The sequence below is a fragment of the Hyla sarda genome, chromosome 4 (assembly GCF_029499605.1).
Source record: "Hyla sarda isolate aHylSar1 chromosome 4, aHylSar1.hap1, whole genome shotgun sequence".
NCBI lineage: Eukaryota > Metazoa > Chordata > Amphibia > Anura > Hylidae > Hyla > Hyla sarda.
In genome coordinates, this window is record NC_079192.1 from 296458011 (window position 1) to 296485610 (window position 27600).

At 41.2% G+C, this 27600-nt stretch overlaps 2 protein-coding genes across 4 annotated transcripts in view; both read left to right on the plus strand.

Annotated features, from left to right (window-relative positions):
- The window catches only part of LOC130369395 (sodium-coupled monocarboxylate transporter 1), an 84768-nt gene extending 76988 nt beyond the window's left edge, over positions 1-7780 (plus strand). For both annotated transcript variants that reach the window (XM_056574594.1, XM_056574593.1), the window contains exons 12-15: positions 105-313; positions 1645-1748; positions 3574-3668; positions 6909-7780. In XM_056574594.1, coding sequence (XP_056430569.1) covers positions 105-313; positions 1645-1748; positions 3574-3668; positions 6909-7049 — 549 coding nt within the window. In that variant the 3' untranslated portion in view covers positions 7050-7780. The remainder of the gene's footprint in view (positions 1-104; positions 314-1644; positions 1749-3573; positions 3669-6908) is intronic.
- Positions 7781-14089: 6309 nt separating this feature from the next.
- The window catches only part of LOC130367021 (sodium-coupled monocarboxylate transporter 1-like), a 77751-nt gene continuing 64240 nt past the window's right edge, over positions 14090-27600 (plus strand). Inside the window, exon 1 of one of the 2 annotated variants that reach the window (XM_056569401.1) lies at positions 14090-14446. In XM_056569401.1, coding sequence (XP_056425376.1) covers positions 14096-14446 — 351 coding nt within the window. In that variant the 5' untranslated portion in view covers positions 14090-14095. Of the gene's footprint in view, positions 14447-25225; positions 26467-27600 lie in introns of those variants that run through there. The other variant, XM_056569402.1, reaches the window with a different exon arrangement.

Genomic DNA, 27600 nt, shown 5'->3' on the forward strand with positions numbered 1-27600 from the left:
ACATAAAATACAGGGGCTTTATTTTGACATTCCTTGTTTAGGTGTTTTAGACCACAAACAGCTCTTAATCATTAAATTGTATCATGTCTTGTTTTGTATTGCAGGGCTCTGTAGTTGGTCTCCTGGTGGGATTTGCAGTTTCATTGTGGGTTGGAATCGGGTCTCAGATTTACCCCCCTCTTCCTATTAGTAGCTTGCCCAAATACCTCTCTGTAGATGGATGTAATTTCAGCACTATTGATACCAACTGGACCTTAACAACAGCACTTCCTACCGTAACAGACTTAATGATAGAGGCTCAAGTCAGTGACAGGTATGTGATGTATCTGGTATTGTACTGTATAACATAAATGCTGATAAAAAGTCGTGATGTCACGAAACTCCTGCCCCGTAGTCGTGACCCGGCAGAATCGCAGGCTGCAGCGCTGTGTGCAGCTCCCACAGGTGGGTGCTGCATGCTAGAATGCGGGGGTCCCCAGCGGCGGGACCCCCTCAATCAGACGTCTTATCCCCTATCCTTTGGATAGGGGATAAGATGTCTTAGGGCCGGAGTACCCCTTTAAGGGAACTGAGCTGCAGTACCTCACAAAAACTTAGGACAAGCGTGGAGTGGCTTCTGGAAGAAAGCAGCTATTGTTTTCTTCTAATCTTGGATAGCCCCTTTAAGAACTCATTTGTAGCCCATGGCATTTACATTCAGATGTGACTGGATATCAATGATACATACCACATAATGCAAGTATCCACAGGTATTTTGAAGATTTTACTCTAGGGAAAAACAGACCAAAATTTTCATATAGATCTATGGGAAAATGCTTTTACACCAAAATAAGTACAAGTAATATTAATAAAGAAAGCATTCAAAGGTGTCCATAGCCTTTAGATGTTATTCTTTAAATGGGCACTCTCATTAAAACTAATTTGTGCTATTGCACTTCTTATGGTAAAGGAAAAAAATCTTTCTAATGTACATTATAAAAAAAAAAAAAAAAAATGGTTTCCATGTTTTATTTGTGCTTAAAAAAAGCGGCCACTACGTGTCTCTTTACTTGTCCAGAGCATATTTCCCCCCATCTCTTGCACATACTTTGGACTCCTGCTGGCCTGGCAGAAGTCAAAAATCAGGACATGCAGTCTGGAGTGCTGAGGGGGGTGTGTGCAGTCTTAGCCAATCATTGCTCATCTCACACTGAACTGCTCTGGGCTGTGTGTAGCAGAGTGAGGGAGGAAGTTCTCCCCTGTATGGCTTCTGATGATGTCACAGCTGCTGGGTAACGCCCCTTCCCAGTCTGTGAATCTGACTGAGACTGAGCAGAAAATACAGAGCAATATCAAGGTAGAAAACTAGCAAATAATAAAAATAAAGGTAGGAGGTGAATTATCATTATGGGGGCAGTGAATTGGGAGGATTATAACATTAAACAAGATCATGAGAGGTACTCATTTTTGGTCTCCTGCACAATATTAGGTATGTTAAGCATCTTCTACTGTATAAGTATTTCAGTTTTCTCTCCTGTATTATATAAATGTGTTCCCTCCATTCTGTCCTATCATTGTTATAAGTCACTCCTTTTTTGTTTTTTATTATTTTAACTGTTAATTACAATGACCGTATTTTTACCTCGGTTTTCATTTATTTCACAGACCTGCACTGGCTGATAGTTGGTATTCTTTGTCCTATCTATACTTCAGTACCATCGGTACAATCATTACTCTTATTGTCGGAATAATAGTCAGCCTATTATCTGGTAAGGCATACGACAAACTATGTTTTATAGAAAAAGAATAATAAAAAAAATTGCAATAATAGAAATATACTAAAGTCTAAACATTGGATATAGTGTATTACTTGGAAAGTACTAGAAATGGGAAAGCATTTCTCATTGATCGGAAAACCTAGTAGTGATATCATTGCATTTTAATCTGTATAGTGTATACAATAATAGAGAATGTATTTCTGTGATAATGATGTTATGGTTCTTCTGGCACAGAAGTATTATTGTATCAGATTCTTCAGTCACTGGTTTCCGCAATATGTTTCCACAATATATTGTCACATTTAGGATGATCAATTTAACCTTTATATAAACGGAAATACTGCTTAGAAATTCTGATGGATCAGTATCCCATTGCTGTCAATAGGAGTCTGCTGCACAGTGCACACTACCATATTTTAGCAATTTTTATTTAGAAATTCGTAGGTCGTTTGGAGTACAAAACCCAATACATATAGCCTTCAAGAAATAAAAATTGTTATATGTAGTAATTACTTCAGGCATATGACAAAGTCACAATAGAACCTATATGCATGGATATAATCACTATATCATGCAACAATGCCATAATAGTCACAAATATATATTATGAATATAGTCAAGAATATGGATGGCTATGGGGACCTACAATGTCCACACGGCCCTAGCGCTGACTGATTCAGTAAGTGTTGGCCGACCTCGGGATTTACCAAGTTTATCCAAGTGGAGATTCTGTACTGTGAATAGACCTTTCTCTTGCCTGTTGGGATGTAATTGACAACACAGACAAGCTATATCAATCATGATAGCAAATATGTGTGTATTTTTTATATTCCCATAATAAAGCATTTTTTTATAAGTAGATTTTTTTTATTTTGTTTATTTTTTCTATAATTATATTAAAGGGGTTATCTAGGAATATAAAACAATGCTAAATTATTTCAAAAACTGCTCTCAGTCTGTCTCGAGGTTGGGTGTGGTTCTGCAGCTCAGTTCCATTGAAGTGACTGGAGCCAAGTTGTAATAACACACAAAACCTGGAGACAGATGTGGAGCTGTTTTTGAAAGTATTTTAGCTCTTCTTTCTATTTCTTGATTAATATATCAACGAGAAAAAACAACAGGAGGTGCGCCCCTAGTGAGGACCGTTTATATAAAATGAAGGAGATAACGCAAAGATGGGTTCTTACCCCTAGGTGTTGCGCTCAGAGCACAACACCTACAGTAGCGTCTATATGCAGGAAATCAAATGGAACCGCTGCCACGAGGAACTTCCCGGTGTGATGTCAGTCAGTCCGGTGGATAACAGTGGAAAGAAATATGTGAACAAGTTCCTCTAAAGAAAGCGCTGGTACCCAGAGATGAAAGTAAACTTCTTTATTGGCAACGCGTTTCGATCCCGAACCAGGATCGAAACGCGTTGCCAATAAAGAAGTTTACTTTCATCTCCGGGTACCAGCGCTTTCTTTAGAGGAACTTGTTCACATATTTCTTTCCATTTCTATTCCTTGATAACCACTTTAATGTTTTAACACTTTTTTTAATCCTACTATGGGATTCAACCATGCAATAATTTGAGCACTTCTAGAATATACTGCAACAATTCTGTATTGTAATGTATTATTCATGTCAGGGAAACTGATGCCAGAAATGTTTGATAGATGCAGGTCTCACCTCTGGGGAACCCTACCTATTGCATTAATGTCTGTCTCCTAACCTCATCCCGTACTGACCAGTTGGGAGTGGTCGGAAAGGTAATACAGGTAATATAATACACTGGAATACTTCTGTATACTTATGATACTGTGTTGTCTTACAGGAGGTTTAAAACAAAATGTAAACCGGGATTTCCTTTTAACATCTCAAGACTTCGACTACCTTAAAGTATTGCTTCCTTCCAGTTGGGGAAAAGAAGTGAGTATACTGCTGCCCATATAGATGTTGTGATAATGTTGAATAATTTACAGGGATGCAGAGTTGGAAGAGAAAGTTTTTTTCTTTTAAAATTTTTTAAATTAAAGGGGTATTCCAGGCAAAAACTTTTTTATATATATCAACTGGCTCCGGAAAGTTAAACAGATTTGTATATTACTTCTATTAAAAAATCTTAATCCTTCCAATAGTTATTAGCTTCTGAAGTTGAGTTGTTGTTTTCTGTCTAACTGCTCAATGATGACTCACATCCCGGGAGCTGTGCAGTTCCTATGGGGAAATTTTCCCATCATGCACAGCTCCCGGGACGTGACATCATCATTGAGCAGTTAAACAGAAAACTTCAGAAGCTAATAACTATTGGAAGGATTAAGATTTTTTAATAGAAGTAATTTACAAATCTGTTTAACTTTCTGGAGCCAGTTGATATATATAAAAAAGTTTTTGCCTGGAATACCCCTTTAAGTTTTCGTACATAATGTAAAATACAAAACAAAGCAGGAAGAAAAATACTGTGGCAAGACCATCATAGTAAGTGAGGATGCTCATAAAAATAACAGACACATAAACTAGTAATGCAATTCTTGATGTTTACATATTAAACAAAGAGCTGTTGAACAATAAACTAGGGGGTGGGGGTTGTTCCACTTAAGTTGGCACATAGATCATATTGATGCCATAGTAAAGAGCAGGGGATTATCTTTATTCAACCGGCTTTGACTGAATTGTGGGAATTGGACAATGCACTTGGAGAGTTAAAGGAAAACTATCATCTGTTCACCCACACTAAACCCAATACACTGTTTTATAGTGTGGTTAAACAGGAGACCAATGAGGGTTTAATGGTTTAAATACATACCTGCACTCTGGATATCTGTCCCGCCGAAGTTCGGCATCCATCTTCAGTGAATTGCGCGCTGGATATTCATTGTCGCGGGTCATGTGAGCGCTGCACCTACTGAGCGTTCACGTGACCTGCGGCAATGAATATTCAAATTGAGCCGGAGGGCCCGTCTCCAGCGCGCAATTCACTTTAAATGGATGCCGTTCTTCGGAGGGACAGATCTCTGGAGTGCAGGCATGGATTTAACCCCTTAACCCCCTGGTGTGGGAGAACAGATGACCATTTTCCTTTAAGGTGTGTGTGTGTGTGTGTGTGTGGTGAGTGGGGGGGGAGGAGTTATGTCAGAAATTCCAATATTTGATCCATGATAACCAAATGCATTTAAATGTATCATGTGCTGTGTACTGGTGTTCTCAGGATGTCAGTTCTTCCAGTCTGCATATGTGGTCAGCTTTGGTTATCCATGCAGAGTTGATTTCTAGTCTTTGGAAAGTTGTATTCTGGCAGCCGACAGGCGGATAATAATTTAGATGAAATATCACTAGGAAAGACGTACAAGGGGACTGTTTCTATTTGAAAAAGTATATTGGTTTTACAAATGTGGTTGACCTTGCGATGCACAGCGGACCACATTTCCCTTGGAACTCAGAGTAAGCAGGGTCGTACTGATATTGTTTTTTGGGGGTAAGGCGGGACCTTGTATCTGTTTTCCCTCAATCTGATACACAATGAGGCAAGAACTGGGTCTATTTACAAAGAAGTGACATGAGAGGTGGTCAGAGAGAAGTGGTTTTACCATGACTTAATGGAAGGCAAATCTGCAGGAGCAGTCAACTTATGTGTCACCATCCTATTATAGAAGACAGATAGGGTCCTTTTAGGGGTCTTTCACTGTAGAGCAATTTGCTCAAATCAGGTTGGGGATTGTCTCTATCTGTTCATCTCAGGATTTGAGAGGGTGAGGAAGAGAAATCTGTTTCAGGGATATGTCTGGACTTGTCAAAGGTTTTCATTGGTCAGGGTCCAGTCACACATCGATCTGAAACAAGCTAGAAAAAGCATGTGGCTGAGCACTCTCCCAAATGACTGCTTTCCCTGCAGGAGATGGATTTTATAGTAAGTCTATGGAGCCTATCTACTGTAGTGAGCAAGCCAGGGAGATAAGTGTTCAGCTGCACGCTTCTTCCAGCTTGTTCTAACAATTGGTGGAGGTCCGAACAACCAGACACCAATACACCAACTAAAACTTATGACACATCAAAAGTTTTCTTTTTAATGATACCAACGCTTTAAGCCATAGCATTTAATAAGCTATTTGCTGTTATATTTAAAGGCGTACTCCTGTGGAATTTTTTTTTTTTAAATCAACGGTGCCAGAAAGTTAAACAGATTTGTAAATTACTTCTATTTAAAAATCGTAATCTTTCCAGTACTTATCAGCTGCTAATTGCTCCACAGGAAGTTCTTTTTTTTATTTATTTCCAGTCTGACCACAGTGCTCCCTGCTGACACATCTGTCCATATCAGGAACTGTCCAGAGCAGGATAGGTTTGCTATGGGGATTTGCTCCTGCTCTGGACAGTTCCTGACATGGCCAGAGGTGCCACCAGAGAGCACTGTGGTCAGACTGGAAAAAAATTCAAAAATAAAAGATCATCCTGTGGAGAATACAGCAACTGATAAATACTGGAAGGATTAAGATTTTATATAAAAGTAATTGACAAATCTCATGGTATCCGTGAAGAGAAATGAAAATATCGGCACTCACCAATGTGGCTGCAGGGTCTTCTTTATTGAGACATACTCACATGCGGGGTACAGAAGAGAGGGGAGTGGGGGGACAAGTGGTGGCGACCGAGCTCTAGTTTCGCACACTTGGTGTGCTTCGTCCGGCCATCTGATGGCCGGACGAAGCACACCAAGTGTGCGAAACTAGAGCTCGGTCGCCACCACTTGTCCCCCCACTCCCCTCTCTTCTGTACCCCGCATGTGAGTATGTCTCAATAAAGAAGACCCTGCAGCCACATTGGTGAGTGCCGATATTTTCATTTCTCTTCACGGATACCATGAACTTTGCTTGTATTATCTGAGCACCACCTGAGGCATTACAGCTACACCAACTCCCACCTGCCATTCCTAATCCAGCAAACTCACGCAGTGCCGCACTATCTCCTATGTTAATTGACAAATCTGTTTAACTTTCTGGCACCGGGTGATTAAAAAAAAAAAATTGTTTTCCACTGGAGTACCCCCTTTAAAGCACTATGTATTGCAATGTTATAGAGTAGTATTACATAAGGAATACAAATGGTGGAATACATTATACCACTATTATTATTTACAATGCATGATATTAATTGTGCCTATTTTTTCTGCAGAGTGAAAAAGTAGAAGTACTTAACTATAAGACTCAGGACAGTGATCCATACCCAGATAAAGGGACGGATAATCCTGCTTTCAGTCACATGGAAATGTACAGCACAGAAGGAAATGAGAAAGTTAACGGCGTTAATCCATGAAATTGTATAGGTCTGATCTAAGGTGCTTGAACAAAGGACAACAGACACTGCATGGATTTGTTGTAGTACAATGTATTTTACATATAAAATGGGGTATTTTACCTCCAGAAAACGTTTAGAAAGTGACTCAGGGTGTTATTAAAAAGAAACAATACTGCACAGCTGCCTATTCGACATTTGCTATCCCCAACGCTCACCTGTGTGTCCTGTGACACATCGCCCGACAGTAAATGATTTCTTAGCCAGTCACTGAATGAGACAGATAACCAGTACAGCTAGTGTTTGGCTGAACAGACAGTTCTTGCACATTTTGCGCGTCACAGGAAGCAGGGAGCGCTAGGGACCCGGAGAGGTCCAATCAGCAGCTTCTGAGAATCTTGAAAGGTGAGTTCCCTTTTTTGACATCACCCTGAGTCACTTTCAATTTATTTGTATTTATTTTTTGTGCATTTATGTATGTAGTTAATCTCCTAATGTAGTTAATCAGTTTTATAAAGAAAAATCTTTTGCCTGAAAAAAAATTATTTGAAAAAACGACAGCATTTTTTTCATGCTTTATATATCCATGTTTTTTTTTTTTATGCCATATCTGTGGTGATTACTACAACAAGAAAAAGAGGATACACCATGTAGCGCACACCCAATAGTTTTATTATCAAAATTCATTTTATTGCACACGCCAGACAAAACACCTAAAAACACTTAAAGGGTTACTCCGCCCCTGGCATCTTATCCCCTATCCAAAGGATAGGGGATAAGATGTCAGATCGCCGCGGTCCCGCTGCTGGGGACCCCGGGGATCGCCGCTGCGGCACCCCGCCATCATTACTGCACAGAGCGAGTTCGCTCTGTGCGTAATGACGGGCGATACAGGGGACGGAGCAGCGTGACGTCATGGCTCCACCCCTCATGACATCACGTCTCGTCCCCTTAATGCAAGTCTATGGCAGGGGGCGTGACGACCGCCACGCCCCCTCCCATAGACTTGTATTGACGGGGGCGGGCCGTGACATCACGAGGGGTGGAGCTGTGACGTAACGATGCTCCGGCCCCTGTATTGCCCGTCATTACGTGCAGAGCGATCTCGCTCTGCGCAGTAATGATAGCGGGGTGCTGCAGCAGCGATCCCCGGGGTCCCCAGCAGCGGGACCCTGGCGATCTGACATCTTATCCCCTATCCTTTGGATAGGGGATAAGATGTCTAGGGGCGGAGTACCCCTTTAAAAGGCACAAAGGCCACCACACAACAGGGGGGACCCCCAAAGAGTCCCTCCCAGGGCACCTGCTTGTCTTTACATGAATATTGCACTGTTCCTGTTAGCCTATGATACAAGAAATAAATAGATGGTATACTATACAACTTCCCTCACAGCAATAGTGAATATACAACCTGTATCAGGACAATGAGTATAATGCTGGGAAAGTTAGGCTGAGGACAGCAGATGAAGGATAAACCAGGCAGGTGCCCCCCTAGACCCACGCTTTTCGTTTCCAGTCAGCAACTTCCTCGGGTGTTTATCCAATATAGATTGTTTTAGTAAATTCATTGTTTATTGCATTTACCAAGGCATTCTTACCATTGCAAATTATTTCATTTTTTCATCATGAGACTTGAGAATTTCTAATAAAGAATGTGAAAAAATGCACCAAAAACTCAACACACATTTAGGCTGGGTTCACACACAATATTTTGGTCAGTATTTTGAGCCAAAACCAAAAGTGGTTTCTAAACATTTTCATTATGGTTTTCTCTGTATTGGCTCAACTCCTGGTTTAGGCTAATAATACTGACCAAAATACAGTGTGTGAACCCAGCCTTATATGTTTTGTGTTAGCAGGAAAAATAACAATGGAAGTCTATGAGAGAAAAATGCCACAAACTGTGTGAAAAACTCCACAACTAGAGCATGCTGTGTTGTGGACAAACTGACTGACCCAAAAATGCATCACAAGTGAGGAAAAATGCCCAGCTAACAACATTTTCATTAAATGCACAGGGTTCTTCTGAGCATTTTTATTCCTCCATGTGTCTGCCTTACAATTTTGTAAGTACTTTCTTTCATGAGAGTTTTAGTGCTTGTGTATTTATAAGCATTAAACCCCTTAGTTGTACCTGAAAATCTATTCCAGATAAGTAAAACTAGGTACATAAAATATTACTCCAAATTTGATATAGCTTTTACGTGTGCAAAGTGTTAAATCCTTATCCAAACAAATGGACCTTGTAGTTATGTACATAATAAACTGGGTAAGATTACCTGTTAGTAAGTTGTCTGTGTCTGCCTGTAATATCTGGTGTGCCCCGGGGTATGAAGATGAGGTGGATGGGGCAGATCTTTTTTTGCGAAGGGGCAGATGGTGTTAACCCCTTAAATGTTTGTGACGCCAGGGCATGGTTTTACCATGAACCACCCGAATGGTAGCACCGCTAGTCCTTGTTAGGCAGGGCAAATAAGAGTCCAAGGCCAGGTCAGAGTTAACGGTAGCTTTACTGAGGTAGACAGATTGTACAGTCTTTACAGCTAGGCCAGGATCCTAGAGAGGTGACCAGTAACACAGGGGACCTCGCAGCTTGCTGGGACTTACAGTCACTTTGACAGACTTTAGGACAGCCATGCTGTCTATAATAGACTTGACTTGACTGAAGATAGTGACAGCAGACAGAGATGACTTGACTTACTGGGTTGTGGCTGTAATTTAGGCTTGAGGCCTCCGGAGGTGCTGGACACTTGCTCTGAGACGTCTGGACTGAACTTGACCTCATGATCTAAGAGAGAGATTGTAGTACCTCCCCCTCTTATAAAGGGGGGCTGAGCAAGGAGCCCATAGGCTAGCTGCCGGTCATCTGGTCGCCTGGTGCTCTCTGGGTAAAAAAAACATGTGACTTTAACACGTGACAACCATTATCATGTGATCAATAACCATGTAACCATATCAAAGGTCCTTCACACATAATATACAACTGATTACATTATGGGGATACAATGCAGGTGAGCCCTGAGGACGTGCAGGGACTCAAGCTGATAGGACTGTGAGATGCATATCCCGTACTGGGACATCACAAATATATTAATAATACGAGGAACAAATCTTTTTGCATGCCTTCACATTGAGAGAGTACGAATATGCATTCCCCAGTCTGCACCTTTTTACAACTTTAATAGTTGAATGAGCTGATGTGCATACGGTACATTGATCCTATCTATGGATTTTTTTCAGTATATAAAATTTGAATGGTGAACATTTCACTAAAGATTATATTCAAAGGTTATGGGCAGATCTGAATTGCCCAGCGTACGATGGTAGTGGTAGTGCATAACGAGGGCAGTTGCAGTTAAAGTGCCCTGCTGAGGATCAGCGTTTGATTGGCATGTGGGTAGTGGACAAATTGAATCTCGTGGCAATGCCGAAAAGCCTCAGTAGCGATATCGATGCCTGCTCAAGCTGCTTGAAAGCCCACAGCAATCACCCCCCATCTGCTGGTAACCTGTAGAAAGAAAAAAGGAGAGACCAGAGGGAGGCGCCTCGTGTGATACCGTATGGGAGTGGAATCTTACAGCAGTTTGTGGTCAAAATGAATGACCCCTAGGTAGTGGCTGCTCACCTGAGAGCAAGTCAGAACTTGCATATCAACCCACAGTGGGGTTACAAAAATTCACGGAGTACTGGAACCGCTGCTAAGCCGGAGGTCACAGGAAAAGGAGGAAGACCAATCCTGATAGAGCTTGTGATGTGGAAGATGAGAAAAAGACCTCTAAAGGCGCTGCAGACTCCAATGGAATTAAACCGAAGCCAGAGATGTAGCAATGGTACAAAACACTGGGAGGTTTATTGCAATAGATAAAACAATAAAGTGGATTACGCGTTTCGGGGGAGCCACCCCCTTCTTCAGATCAGAATACATGCAGTGAGATATGCAGAGTTTAAATATGTACAAAATGGGCGCCAACCACTTAAGTGGGAGGAGCCAAACATGTAACAAAGATGCATAAAATCAATATGTGGTGCATGGAGGAAAATAGGTCTAGTAGCCTATTTTCCTCCATGCACCACATATTGATTTTATGCATCTTTGCACTTCCATTATTTTCACTACATTATCTTACCTTCTTCCAAATTACCTCTGACAGCTCAACATCGGTCAATTCCGTTGTCTCTGAACACCTACTTGTTCATTCCGGTCACGTGACGATCGTCTCATAGTAACGCGTCTGTGGCCCTTGTATTCGTTGGCTGTTTTTGGTCCTATGACGTCCGGCCCGATGCCCGTGACCACAGTATTTGTTTATCAACAATACTGGTGCGTGTAAGGGGGTGGCGTCTGTGAGAGCATCCGGACCGCGGCATAGTCCGGATGTTTACATCTGGTATCAGCATCGGCTCATCCAGCATGCGCCGGATGTTTACCTCTGACGGTCCGGACACTGCCAACGGAGATCTATGTTCTGTATGCTTGTTTTACATTTTTTACTGTATTATTAAGATGGCTTTTGTAATTTTATGTTTACAACGGTCTGATACAATTGTTAAATGTGTACTGGATGTTTTTCTTAGATTCATTTATTATATTTTGTTTTTTGCATCATGTGACATAAACATGTTTGGCTCCTCCCACTTAAGTGGTTGGCGCCCATTTTGTACATATTTAAACTCTGCATATCTCACTGCATGTATTCTGATCTGAAGAAGGGGGTGGCTCCCCCGAAACGCGTAATCCACTTTATTGTTTTATCTATTGCAATAAACCTCCCAGTGTTTTGTACCATTGCTACATCTCTGGCTTCGGTTTAATTCCATTGGAGTCTGCAGCGCCTTTAGAGGTCTTTTTCTCATCTTCCACATCATCTGCTGGTAAGTTAGGGGAGCTGCCTGACATTGCAGCAGGATTTAGATCTCCCACCGCCCTCAGCCTACTGTTACTGTAACTGATCTCCTTCGGGTGTTAATTCTAGATAACTTCTGCTCCATTTACTAGGGAGCAGGAAGATCACTAATCCATTAAGGGAATTTGCACAGAATTTTCTGATGGAAACTCGAAAATTCAAGCAGTGATCCTATAAAGTAAATAAATGAAAAAGAAGAAAGTGATCATGGGACTGTATGCTGGGACTGAGAGGGATGCTATTAACATTGGTTTTTATGCTGGGGCTAAATGGAGGGATTTTTTAAAAAATGTGACTGTGTTGGAGGAGGCTGGGGGTAGGGGAGGGATGTTATTTTCATGGCACTTTTTACTGGTGGAGGCTGAAGGGAGAAACTTATGTTATTTACATGTTGGAGAAGGCTGTAGGGAAAAAGGGTGATGTTATTTATATGGGACTGTATGTGATAGGGGCTGAAGGGAGGTCTTGTAGGTGGTCATGATGTGGCCTAAAACTGAACCAAGCAGCATGTTGACACACTATCAGCAATTTGCAGACATTACCAACAGGCTACATGGCATGGTTTTTGGCATCACCAGGTGCTGCTTTTTGGTGGCTTACTCTGAGACATTGAAATCCTCATTCCACCATGTTAAAACGTGTAAAAATTATTTTTTGGGGCCCAGTAAATGGAGTTTACATGTTTCAGCCATGGGGTAGTATGTGCTGTGTGGGCAAGAACCATGATTTGCCTCGTCCTCATCTGGGAGGGTGACCCATGAATTTTTTCCCCACATGCAGGAAAAGCTAGCTATGCCTCCAGCTATGTGGATGATCTACTTTCTCTATGCTTGTACACAGCCCATGTGACTATCCTCTGCAACTGCCTTGTGTGTGCTTTCCTTCTTCTCTACAACCTGTGTGAGATTCCCTTATATATGCTTTCCCAACTCTCCACACTTAGTGCTACTTTATGCAACTCACTCCCCCTCCTTGCTGCTTTTTCTGTTGCCGAGAAGGGAGAGGAGAGAAGAAAGTCCTAAACACACTGCTGTCATAGGTGTCCATAGCCTTTAAGCCATAAACTGAAGAGCTGATAAGTATCATATTTAAATTAGAGTTTTCTGTTAAATGGTCCTTACAGAAACAGCAATAGAAAGCTACCATGTATACATATCTAAAACCCTGTTGCCTATTAATAGCTTTGAAGTGTGTGCCGTAATGACAATATTTTCTTCTCCTGCACTCCTGTTCTGTGCTGTTACAGAGGTAATGTGCCAGACATTTGGATCACAGAGCATTGCCTAGACTGAACAAATGTCTTTAAATGATGAGAAACTTTTACACAAACCATATTAAAAAGTTGTACAACTCTTTTATTTACACTGAGATTGGAGCAGTTGTCTGGGCTCACAAGTTTTTTATATATATATATATATATATATATATATATATATATATATATATGGCTAAGGACAGGGTAAAATAGAAAATAAGTCATAGTAACCTACCCCAGTTACGCGCAGCTTCTGCTCCAGCACCTACTGGACCTAGCTTGCTTCTGAGACGAGTTGTCAGAAGGTCCTTCCAACTCAACCAATCACTCTCTGCAGCAGTTTCCTATCTTCAGCCCATGGGGGACTCAAATATTCTTAAACTGGAACTGGGGGAACCAGGGTAGGTAAGAATGACACTTTAATTTTTAACCTTTTCCCAGCCACAAATAAAAAATGTTTTAAATTGGTCAACCCATTAAAAATTTTAAAAACATACAATTCCTTGAAATAGTCACCCTGTAAATGTCCTCACTTTGCGTAGTCCATTTTCTTTTATTTTTATTTTCTGTAACTCCAGTCACTACTGAGATGACCTAGCACTAGGTTATTCGGCATGAATACATTCAACTGAAATGTGCATGGATTGTGTAAGAGGATTTATTTATTTAAGCCAGTGCTTTTTAATTGACTTCATAGTCATTATGTCTGATTTGTTCCACCCCACTTTATATCTCGTAACACTTATTAGACCTGCAAAAGTGTCTATTTCCCTCTGGCTATTGCGTCAAAGTTGGCACCTGCAGAGCTCTAACCCAGCCTACTTTTAATGTACAAACCTGTTCTGCTATATACGAAAAACAAACTGATTTAGGATTTAGTAGTAAGCAGTCTATGAGAAGAAGAAACCATGGCTTCATCCATGGAAATTGGCCGTTTCTCACCTTGGGATTATGTTGTGTTAGCTGCAGTGTTGTTAATCTCAGCAGGTATTGGGATCTATTATGCCTTTGCAGGACGAGGGAAGACTACTTCAAAAGAATTTCTAACAGGAGCAAAAACTATGACAGCGCTGCCAGTGGCTCTTTCCCTCACTGCCAGCTTCATGTCTGCAGTGACCATCCTTGGAACACCGGCTGATGTATACCGCTTTGGCGCAATGTACAGCATCTTTGCTATATCATACGCACTAGTAGTCATTATTTGTGCAGAAATCTTCCTCCCTGTGTTTTACAGGCTGAATATCTCCAGCACATATGAGGTATGTCTAGCCTGAATTATTTTACAGTAATAAGTATCATCACATGTTAATGCAACATTAGAAGAAAATGAGAGTGCAATAACCACAGATGGAGTATAGAATATACATTGAGGCGGCATAGATGGAATCGGTGTCTTTAAAATGAATTGGGGAAATGCATTCTGTGTGTGTGTAGTACAGCGGTCCCTCAACATACGATGGTAAACTGTTCCAAACTGACCATCGTTTGTTGAAACCATCATATGTTGAGGGATCCGTGCAATGTAAAGTATAGGACAGTGGTCTACAACCTGCAGACCTCCAGATGTTGCAAAACTACAACACCCAGCATGCCCGGACAGCCGTTGGCTGTCCGGGCATGCCTGGTGTTGTAGTTTTGCAACATCTGGAGGTCTGCAGGTTGAAGACCACTGGTATTGGAGGTTATACTCACGTGTCCCAGCCGCTCCGGACCGTCACCGCTGCCCGGGATGTCGCCGTCCATCACTTTCGCCGCGTCCCCGACGCTCCGGTAAGGCCTCTGCTTCCCCGGCATCCTCGCTCTCCGTCGCCGCCATCATATCGCTACGCACGCCGCTCCTATTGGATGACGGGACGGCGTGCGCAGCGACGTGATGATGACGACAATGGAGAGCGCCGACGATGCAGGGGATCCCGAAGAGGACGCGCCGAAGCCCCGAGGATAGGTAAGAGACATCACCGGAGCTCACGGGGCACCGTAAACGGCTATCCGGTGGCAGCTGAAGCAGTCAGCGCTGCCGGATAGCCATTTATGCGATGGCCCCGACATACAAATGCATCGTATATTGATGCTGCCTTCAACCTGCGAGAGACCATCGTATGTTGAAATGATCGTATGTCGGGACCATCGTAGTTCGAGGGGTCACTGTATAATGAAGCAGCCCCTGAAATAAGTATTTAAGTGACTAATTTTTATCACAGTAGAGGTATATTAAATAACCTGTGTAATGTATGTTACAGTAATATTAATCATGCCTTTTTTTCCCTCACGCCATTTTCATTGCTCACTTTGAAAATATGTAAGATTTCAGTTTCACAACACTTTTTTCCTTTTCGCGGCAAAATGTAACATTCTAATGCCAATTTAAAATCCGAGAACAAAATTGGGAAACATTATTATTGTATTCTTCAGAGACCTTATTAAGGTTTATGGTTCAAACATGGTTCATATTAGAAAAAAAAACTAATCAACAGTTCCTAGCAATGTACCATCTACACAAACTGCAAATGCAGATATGCGAAAAACAAAAACAAAAGAAAAATTAGTTAACCCCTTAAGGAAGCAGCCCTTTTTCACCTTAAGGACTGAGCCCTTTTTCGCAATTCTGACCACCGTCGCTTTACGCATTAATAACTCTAAATCACTTTTACCGAATATTCTGATTCTGAGAGTTTTTTTGTGTGACATATTCTACTTTATTTTGGTGGTAAGTTTTCGTCTTTACGTGCATTCTTTTTTGGTGAAAAATCCCCAAATTTCATGAAATTTTTGAAAATTTTACATTTTTCTAACTTTTGAAGCTCTCTACTTGTAAGGAAAATGGATATTGCAAATACATTTTATTTTTATTCACAAATACAATATGTCCACTTTATGTTGGCATCATAAAATGGACATATTTTAACTTTTTGAAAAAATTAGAGGGCTTCAAAGTAGAGCAGCAATTTTCAAACATTTCATGAAAATTGAAGGGACAGATTTTACAGAACTACAACTCCCAGCATGCCTGGGCAGTCTGGGCATGCTGAGAGTTGTAGTTTGGCAACATCTGGAAGGCTACCGTTTGGGCACCACTGTAACAGTGGTCTCCAAACTGTGACCCTCCAGATGTTGCAAGACTACAACTCCCAGCATGCCCAGACAGCCTTTGTCTGTCTGGGCATGCTGGGAGTTGCAGTTCTGCCTTCCTAGTGGTTGTCACAGTAAAGATCGCTTTCGTTTCCCTTTCATTCCCCCCCTCCCCCCCTCACCGTCGTTTCCCTACCCGAGCCAGGATCTCTGCAGTCTCCAGCGACGATCTGCGGTCCCCAGGCCATCTTTAGGTAAGGTACCAGTCTCCACCTTCTCCCCCCGTTCTGCCCGACATCCAGGAGTGGGCAGAACGGGGGGTTGCCATAGCAACCCACTGTCCTGTACTGCCATTGGTCAGAATCAGTTCTGACCATTGGCAGGGGATAGGAGGAGATGGCAGCACTGCGACCTTGCTCCTATCCCTCAGGATGTCACTGACAGCTCCGATCATCCCTATTTTCCAGGTGATCAGGTCACCAGAGACCCGATCAGCCCGGAATAGCAGAAAATCGTATGTCTGAATTGACATGCGATTTTCTGCGATCGCCGACATGGGGGGTCTCAGGACCCCCCTCGGCAATGTGCCGGGATGCCTGCTGAATGATTTCAGCAGGCATCCCGGTCCGGTCCAAAACCGGCTAGCGGCGGGGACCGGAATTCCCATGTGCGTATGCATAGGCCCCACGTCCTTAAGGACTTGGGATGCAGGGCGTATGCCCGGCGTCCTGAAGAGGTTAAGGAAACAAAGAGAAAAAGATTTAGAATCCAAATTCAATAATGATGCGAATGAGAACACCTCTGCTAAAATAAAATTAAAAAATTAAAAAAGTCAAAATTGATTTTAACATGCTGAAAAAGATATACATGTTAAGCAAGTAAAATATTTGCCTTTTGTTTTATTTGCAGTACTTTCTTTCTTTCACTGGTAAGAATTGCACACATTTACAGCAAAATGTGCATTTTTTAGCACAATTTCTATCACTTGCCATTAAAATGTGTTATGGTTAACAGATCTAAAATGAAGATCATTCTTCTAAGATAGTGGTTACTTCCTGTACTACTCCCTGTGTGACCACGCTGCTTGGCACAGAAAAATATGATGCAATGCTTACGTAAAGTGGTCTACTAACCAATTAGAATGCTTACACAATGTACTACGCCCTACTAAAGAATGTATGTGTGTACGCAATACAATAAACGAAAGAACTGCTTTGACCCAATGAGAGTCAGTGTGTGTTTTCTCCGTGCACGTATTACCTAATTACCTAAACAAATGCAATACCACAAAACCACATCACACAGTACCAGAGCCAAACATGCCTCCAGTTCAGAGTAAAATGGTATGTTTGTACCCCACAAAAGGGACCTTTTTTTTTTTTTTTTTACATTTTCACACCTTTACAAAAGTAGTGTAATGCGTGCACCTAGAATCTTTACCTAAACACAAATATGAGCCTTTAAAAATATGTGCTGTAATCTTTAGTAAATCTGGCACCACGTCCACATTTCCAAAACTTTAGCTTTTTTGATGTAATCACCTTTAAAAATCTAGTGTGAATGATTTGTGCCAAATGTTTGATGTGAAAAAAGTGGCACAAATTTTTTTTGATATGTCCCCCAAATATGTGTTAGGATTGTTGAGCAATTTTATTCTTTGTATGTTCTCATTTTTGCATGGTTCTCCTACAGTGCATCAGTGTCCCCAACAATTTCCAGTGTCCAGTTGGCATGTCAGGATGGAAACAAGGAATGCATGTGCATTTACACATTCTAGAAGGGAGATTTATCAAAACCTGTGCAGAGGAAAAGTTGTCCAGTTGCCCATAGCAACCAATCAGATTGGTTCTTTAATTTTTCACAGGTCTTCCTAGAAATGAAAGAAGCCAGCCGATTGGTTGCTATGGACAACTGGGCAACTTTTCCTATGCACAGGTTTTGATAAATCTCCCCCTCTGTGAACAGAACTATGGAATATGATGAGACTATAAAAGCAACAGAAAGTAAATAAATATAGTGAGAACTTAGCTGAACAATACTATGTAGGTATAGTGATGGTGGTTTAAAGCGGTATCTGAATGTTTAGAAATGTAAAGTAGCTGCAAGAAATGTTATAAAAGAGCAAACATTACTTACTCTTTAAATCTTGCACTGCTCCAGTTCTGTTGCTCCAGTAATCGCTGATGGTCTTTTAGAATATAGGGCACATCATTGCTCCAAAAAACATATAAAGACCATCAAGGACCACTGGGAAATCAGTACTGGAGTGGTGGGGAATTTAACAGAAAAGCTGTGGAAAAATAGAAGAGCTATACTTACATACCCCTGCTCCCCCGCTGGTTTCTCTGCAGCTCTTGTTTGTTGAAAGATGGTGTGCCATCTCAGCCAGTTATTGACTGAGCACGTCGTGCTCTGAGCTCTCATCTTGGAAGCAAGCTGAAGAAACAAGTGGTGGAGGAGCAGAAACAGAAGCAAGAAGTAGAAGAACAAGTATAGTTGTTTTCTAATTTTCTCACAGCCCCTACATGATTTTAAGTTTTTTTTAAGCCTTAGAATACACCTTTAAAATAAAGGCAAAAGAGACCCTTTTTCCATTTTCTGAGGCTACTTTGATTTCTTAAACTAATGGAAAGCCCATTAAAGAATACTAAGAAAAGGGGATGTGAGAAGTTGAGTATGAATTTATTTATTCACTTTTAAAAACATTTTCTGCATTGAAATACCCTTTTAAAGGGCTGTCAGCTATACTGGAAATATGTTAGTGTATAAAATCAAACTGTGAATTTCCTGGAGCTCATGCTGGTTGCCAAACTTGCCATATTATTTCTAAAATGAGGGTTAAAGAGGTGGTGCTGGGTTGTTCAAGTGCCACAGCCTGGCATGCCTCGCCATCTGCCCTTACCTTCAGCCCCTCCTTGATTGACATTCAGAGCCCTGCACATCAGTACAGGAGGGACTGGAAGGCTTTGTAGAGTCAGAAGGGGGTGGACTGTCATCTTTTCATTCCAAAATAGTTTTTGCAACTGCTTAGGTTTTGCAACTGCTTTCATTAGAAAATGTTCAGAATTTCATATTGAAAAAGCCAGTCAAACAACTGCCCCCTCCTGCCTGCTTGGACACATACTAGTCCTGCTGTGTCCATGCGTCATCACCTATGTCATGGACACACTTCCTTGATTGACAGCTGTGAGCGCAGGGCTCTCAGCTGGAGGAAAAATCCTTCCACTGTCAGCTTCTGTCCCACTACTGTCAGTGAGAACAAGCTTGGAGTTGTAGTTTTGCTTCTGCTAGGGGAGATGTAAGCAGACAGCATACTGAGGGAGGGGGCGGAGACCAGCACATTGAGGCCCCGCCCCCTCACTTTGAGAGGAATTCAGACTAGTGAGCTAAATTAAAAGTGTAATAAAAAAATAAATAAAGGTGCTAGATACATAAACAGTAGATGTACATGGTCAGGATTAGGTACTGAGTGATATATTAAAAAATATGTTTTTTTTTGTTTGATCTGACAGGTACACTTTAAACTATATGTAACATGAAAGGGTTATACAGCCGACCTAATGTTCCCCACTGCCTTTTTGTCAATTGAGTTGTTCCCATAGTGGAAAGTTCACAAATTAGAACTCTGGAAACTAGGATTTTGTTAAACAACTTTACTGAATTTTTTGGGGGCAAATCCCATACAAGTAACTTTAGCACAAGGTAGAATGTTACAGCTTTTAGTGTAACTAAAGGAGTTACCGTTCCTTTAAAGGTTGCTTTTGCAGCAGATTTATTGGATGGTTCAATTAGCACATGTAAGTGTACTGAGTAAGGTAGTTGGAGATGTAGATACTACAGTCCAATTAGCTTGTTCTCTACTGATGAGGATCTACACAGGTTGGCTCACTGTGTAAACTCTTGTTACGGCACGATACCTGGAGCGATGTTCTCAGGAAACTTTTAATGATGTGATAACCACCCAGCACTAACTTAAAAGGGTACTCCAGTGGAAACATTTTTTTTTAAAATCAACTGCCAGAAAGTTAAACAGATTTGTAAATTACTTCTATTTAAAAATCTGCATCCTTCCAGTACTTATCAGCAGCTTTATGTTCCACAGGAAGTTCTTTTCTTTTGGAATTTCTTTTATGTCTGACCACAGTGCTCTCTCCTGACAACTCCTGCTTTGGACCATTCCTGACATGAACAGAGGTGTCAGCAGAGAGCACTGTGGTCAGACAGAAAATAAATTAAAAAAGAAAAGAACTTCCTATGGAGCATACAGCAGCTGATAAGTACTGGAAAGATTAAGATTTTTAAATAGAAGTAATTTACAGATCTGTTTAGCTTTCTGGCACCAGTTGACTTTAAAAAATTGTTGCCCAACGGAGTACCCCTTTAAGCTGTAGTTCACTAAAAGGATTAGTGTATTTAGAGAGACCCTTGTTCAGCGTTATTCTCCACTTACTAATATAAAACTCCTTCTTGGAGCTGAAGACTTGAAGCACTTGATCCTCACGGCATAGATTGGAACAGGACAGTATCTTACTGTAGCAAGTTTAATATTAAACAAGATTTCACCTAAAGATAACACATTGGACTATGTATAGGTATACCTAGCAGGAGCAATGCTAGGATATGTTGCTCTTTGCTGGCCTGAGCCAGACTCTGACTAACTCGATTGACTGATTGGTCTGCCTAGTAGAAGCAGAGCTGGGAGAAATGTAGCTTCAGCAAGAGCCAGAACTAGACTGGTTTTTGGCTCCATCCTTCTAATTGGAGAGGAAGCTGGACTAGCGACTGTTCCTACAGCCATAGGCTTAGGGAGCACTTGTGACCAAGGCATCTTTTATCTGATACAATAGTAATGCTAATTTTGATCTTTCACGTATATCATCGGAGTATGTGCAATTTATTCAGTGCAATGCACAAAAATAGTTTTGCATGTAAACTCACAGCACCCAAAACCCATTTCTGTAGTTTGCAAAAAGTTTTCCTATGGCCACACAACAAATTCTTTAGGGATGGAAGCTGGAACACAGATACTGGGACACTACAAGTGCATCATTTAAAAGATCAATGACATAAAACTTATGTCCTTTAACTCCAACTATGGAGATCCAGTGAGATGCACATTTAGCCAGTTTCCTTGTGAGGGATTTCTTTTACATGTCAGCTCTTACAAGCACGAAGTGACAGGGAGTGTGAATCAGGGGAGATGTATAACTCTGCAACCAATCATATATGTATATTCTCACCTACTATATCACTGTTTTCCTGGTCTAGGAAAATAAAAAAATAAAAATAAAAAATATGAGGACCGCGGATAAAATTTTTTTATAAACAAGTGAGATCCTCAGAGGTCGACACAATAAATTGACTTGGAAGATAGGAATATTGTTCTTAAAAATAAGACTTCAACAGCAAAATATGTAAAAATAGATGTACAATTTATTAATTAAAATATAGAAATATAAAATATGATGGAATATGCAGATCAATATGAAATCAATTTACCATACTGCAGTGGGGGGAAAAGTATTTAGTCATCCACCAATTGTGCAAGTTCTCCCACTTAAAAAAAAGAGAGAGGCCTGTAATTTTCACCATAGGTATACCTCAACTACGAGAGACAGAATGGGGGGAAAGAATACAGGAAATCACATTGTAGGATTTCTAATGAATTAATTGGTAAATTCCTCTGTAAAATAAGTATTTGGTCACCTACAAACAATCTACACATAAAAAAGTAAGGGCACTAACTCCGTAGTAGACCATAGGCCACTAATACATATGCACCAAATATTGAGGCCAAAGAAAATGGTCATAAAAGTATTAATCTTTATTTCACAATACTTAAAATAGTTTTAAGTATTGTGAAATAAAGAATAATACTTTTATGACCATTTTCTTTGGCCTCAATTTTTGGTGTATATCACCTACAAACAAGCAAGATTTCTGGCTCTCACAGACCTGTAACTTCTTCTTCAAGAGTCTCCTCTGTCCTCCACTCGTTAGCTGTATTAATGGAACCTGTTTGAACTTGTTATCAGTATAAAAGACATCTGTCCACAACCTCAAACAGGCACACTCCAAACTCCACTATGACTAAAGAGCTGCCGAAAGACACCAGAAACTGTAGACCTGCACCAGGCTGGGAAGACTGAATCTGCAATAGACAAGCAGCTTGGTGTGAAGAAATCAACTGTTGGAACAATTATGAGAAAATGGAAGACATACAAGACCACTGATAATCTCCCTCGATCTGTAGCTCCATGCAATATCTCACCTTGTGGTGTCAAAATTATCACAAAAACGGTGAGCAAAAATCCCAGAACCACACAGAGCGACCTAGTGAATGAACTGCAGAGAGCTGGGACCAAAATAACAAAGGCTACCATCAGTAACACACTACGGAGCCAGGGACTCAAATCATGCAGTGTCAGACGTGTCCCCCTGCTTAAGCCAGTACATGTCCGGGCCCGTCTGAAGTTGCTAGAGAGCATTTGGATGATCCAGAAGAGTATTGGGAGAATGTCATATGGTCAGATGAAACCAAAGTTGAACTTTTTGGTAAAAACTCAACTCGTCGTGTTTCGAGGAGAAAGAATGCTGAGTTGCATCTAAAGAACACTATACCTACTGTGAAACAATGGGGTGGATACATCATACTTTGGGTCTGTTTTTCAGCAAAGGGACCAGGATGACTGATCCGTGTAAAGGAAAGAGTGAATGGGGCCATGTATCGTGAGATTTTGAGGGAAAACCTCCTTCCATCAGCAAGGGCATTGAAGATGAAACATGGCTGCGTCCTTCAGCATGACAATGATCCCAAACACACCACCCGGACAACAAAGGAGTGGCTTCGTAAGAAGCATTTCAAGGTCCTGGAGTGGCTTAGCCAGTCTCCAGATCTCAACCCCATAGAAAACCTTTGGAGGGATTTGAAAGTCTGTGTTGCCCAGCGACAGCCCCAAAACATCACTACTCTAGAGGAGATCTGCATGGAGGAAAGGGGCCAAAATACCAGCAACAGTGTGTGAAAACCTTGTGAAGACATACAGAAAACTTTTGACCTCTGTCATTGCCAACAAAGGGTATATAACCAAGTGTTGAGATGAACTTTTGTTATTGACCAAATGCAGATTTCCACCATAATTTGCAAAAAAAATTCTTTAAAAATCAGACAATGTGATTTTATGTTTTTTTTTTCTCATTATGTGTCTCATAGTTGAGGTATACCTATGATGAAAATTACAGGCCTCTCTCATCTTTTTAAGTGGGAGAACTTGCACAATTGGTGGCTGACTAAATACTTTTTTCCCCCACCGTAGTTCACAGTTTCATATTAAAGTTCTTTTATAGTTACCACAAAGTAGAAGTGCCAGTGGGTCAAGCAAGTTGGATGGGATCAGCCTGTTCACTCAGCAATCACAGAAAGATAATCTGGGATGCTCTCCAAAGAAGGAACAAAGGATGATGGATCCCCATTGCCTCACCACTACAGTTTAAACAAGGCTCCCTTATCTTGATCAGATAAAAAATTACCCAATCACGTCTCTAGAACAAAAACTTGCTGTGCCCTTGTCTCGCTCAGATGTCATTATTTCACTGACCAGAGAGGGCACTCTTGTCCATGAGTTGCAAAAATATTTTCCTAAAAATTAGCAGCCATTACCTAAGATATAGATATATCATCTCAAGTCATCTCTCCAACTAATGTCCAATAAATATAGCTAGCTGGATTTGATTTCAACATATAGCATAAACGCACAGCAGACATCTCGGGATTTCTCAAGTCTTCAACCTGAATCTGGCATTAATGGTCCCACCTGAAATTAACTAATGAATAGGCCCTTAGTAATTTATCTAAACTTACAGTTATGTAATAGATTTATAAGACATAACTGTACACTCTATTCATGGGACGAAATCAGACCATCAGATTACATACATGCTAACTTATAGATGCAGGAAAACTAAATAGGTTACAAATGGTATACTGACCACATAACATAAACATGCTACTAATAATAATCATAGTAATAATGATAGATAATGCATATCTAACTACTGTAAAGAATATAAGGAAAAGTATGTTCATATATATATATATGTATATGTGTGTGTGTGTGTGTGTGTATATATATATATATATATATATATATATATATATGGCCTTTGTGAAGTAAGGTATTTATTCAGTGTCTGTGCTGCGATGCAGACTGGCACTGTGGTCGTAGTATGGCTGAAATGACAATCCCGGACGGCTCTTACTGTGAATTGTCAAGTGTAGGGTGGGGGCCATTCCCCACAATCCAGGTCGTCTTTTGTTGGCCTTAAAGGGGTACTCCGCCCCTAGCATCTTATCCCCTATCCAAAGGATAGGGGATAAGATCTCAGGTCGCCGGGGTCCCGCTGCTTGGGACCCCCGGGATCTCCGCTGCGGCACCCTGCTATCATTACTGCACAGAGCACACTCACTCTGTCCATAATGACAGGGGCCGGAGCATCGTTACGTAACGGCTCCGCCTCTTGTGACATCACAGCCCGCCCCCTCAATACAAGTCTATGGGAGGCTGCGTGGCAGCTATCACACCCCCTCCCATAGACTTGCATTAAGGGGGCGGGCCGTGATGTCACAAGGTGCGGACCCGTGATGTCACGATGATCTTGCCCCTGTATCGCCTGTCATTACGCACAAAGCGAGTGTGCTCTGTGCAGTAATGATAGCGGGGTGCCGCAGCAGAGATCCCGGTGGTCTCCAGCAGTGGAACCCCGGCGATCTGACATCTTATCCCCTATCCTTTGGATAGGGGATAAGATGTCTAGGGACGGAGTACCCCTTTAAAGCAAGGCTGCCTCACCAGCTGAGGGGGATTTGCTAGTTGCAGCTCACACTGCCAGAGAGAGCTGAATCTGGATTTCTTCCCTGAGAGTTTGGAAGCTGGCCAGCAGAGTGCCTGGAGGCCTGGAAAAGACTTGCTTGATGCCGCATGGCATGGACTCAGGTGTAACAAACACCTAAGGAATATAGGTAGACTTTTGTTACGTTTTCCTTTGTTCTGCATTTAAAGACTGTTTGCCAAGTGTGAAATAAAACATTGAACTTTGATTTGAAAAGTACTGTTTCCTTGCCTCTCTACTGCAACCGCACCTATCTGCAGGAGCGAGTCATCACAAAATATATATATACCCAAATTTCTCCCCAATGTGTTTGTTTATATACTCCTGAGCTGAAAGTGACCTGAATTAAAATGCCTTTATCTGAGCCGTAAAAGGGTTTATATAAACAAAGACAAAGGGATGTTTCACACTTACAGACACCATGTGAAATTCTGGAATTTGAGACTAAGAATCAACTTTACACTACAGGGAGTTTTTGGTTTGAACAATTATGATGGATGTCACACAGTATGATTGTCTGAAATAATTCTGGCTCATATAGTCTGACAGACAGAAATTATCAGCAGTGCTGAATGGTGGTACATGGTGTGACAAATAGATGGACAAGGTGGGGTAGAATTAGGGGAGGGATCGGACATCTGGCATGATTTGATAGGTGTTAAAAAATGCTGTAGTTCACAAGAAGTTAGCCCCACAGGACAGACCACTTCCTGTTACATATTGAAGGGGTTATTTGGAGATGTAAAAAAAAGAAGTTATATGTTGCTGGGGGTGGGCTAAAAAAACAACACATACCCACCTGCCTCAATCCTCTGGGTCTCTCTCTGTGCTGTCACCTGGTCCCCCAAAGCTCCAGCTACTTTCTGAGACTAGCTCTTCACTGTAGTGATGGTCCACTTATCCAATCACTGATTGAGGCAGGGTGCCACTGCAGCCAATGATTGGCTGAGCAGTCTGTCTGTCACGTATGGGCAGGGAAGGAGTGCTCGCTAAGCTTACCCACGCCCCTGTCCCTGCCTACTTGTCCGCCTATCCTAAATGATAGGCCGGCAACTGGTCGACAATCCCTTCCTAAATAAGTGAGGGGAGTCAAATGTCAACACAATAAAATACAATCCTGTCCGTTGTCAGGAGCAACAGGGAAACAAGCAACTAACAAAGACAAACTAAACATACACACATAAAGTCGATGTCAGTCAAACCGAGTCAAGCCAGGAGTGGGAAGAGGTGCCGAATCGCTATAACCAAAGAGAAGTCAGATAAGAAGCCAAAAGTCAAGTTGCCGGGTATAGAAGAAAATAAGGGATTGCTAGTTACTCGGGTAATGACCGCTTTCACAGGCATCTTCCCAGTGTCTGATGCCTGGTAATATAGGGAGATGCACATGTGGTCAATCAGTAGCTAGCCACTCAGACAGCAGGGCGTAACCCGGCAACCTTGCAACAACACCTAGTCAGCACCTGTTAACCCTGCAGGTGCTGACACTGTCACTGCAGTTAAGAGCTCTTTTTGGCAGTTAGAAGTAGGTGGAGCTGGGGGGGGGGGGCAGGTGACATCACAGCAAGACCCACTTAAGGGCTAAGGTGGGTAAGGATTTTTTTTTTTTTTTTCAGCATGACTACTGCAACATATAAGGTTTGTTAGACTGCTAGAATACTGAATGTAAGTTAGCATTATATGGAAAAAAAAGCGTTTCAGAACTCAGAGTTTTTCTTTATGTAAGGAAGCAATAGAGCTAAGCAAATTTTATTAAGTTGTATTTATTTTATGATTTCATAGACACTTTATAGATTTCTTCACAAACTACCATGCAACATAAGTACAAATTGTGCAAACTATTTTGAATGTACACCCCTATTGAGTTACAAATGCGATTTAGTCATAAAGTGTTTCATAATAAACACCAAGTACTTGCTGTTCTATAGAACAAAAGGTACAGTCCTCAAGCACTTCCCCCCTATATTGGGGTAATTTGGAAACAAGATGAAGAAAGATAAAGATATAGAATATAAAAAAATGGGAGTACAGATAGATAGAGCCAACAGAAGGACTAGCAGAAAAATAGAAGAAGAGGAAAAGAAAAGGGGGAGAAAAAAAGGGGGGGGGAGGAGTGAAGTGTAAAGTAGAGGTATAAAATGTCAAAAAGAGACAAAAGAGTAAAGGAATAGTTAGACCGTAGGGCTAAAAATGCCTTTTTAATGATTAAATAAAATAAACTACAGGTCAGATACTGTATTAAAAGAGGGATACCGCAGGCCCTTGCAGATCCCCTGTTGATGGTGACACAGTAAAGACTATCACCTAGTAGAAAAAATACATATAAATTGAATACCCTTAAAACAATTAAAATGTCAATATAAAATGTGGCAAGCAGTCTGATAACTAATGTAACAGGATACAAAGTCCCTTTAGGTAATGTCCCAAAGCTGTAGATCCTATGGACAGGAATAAATAT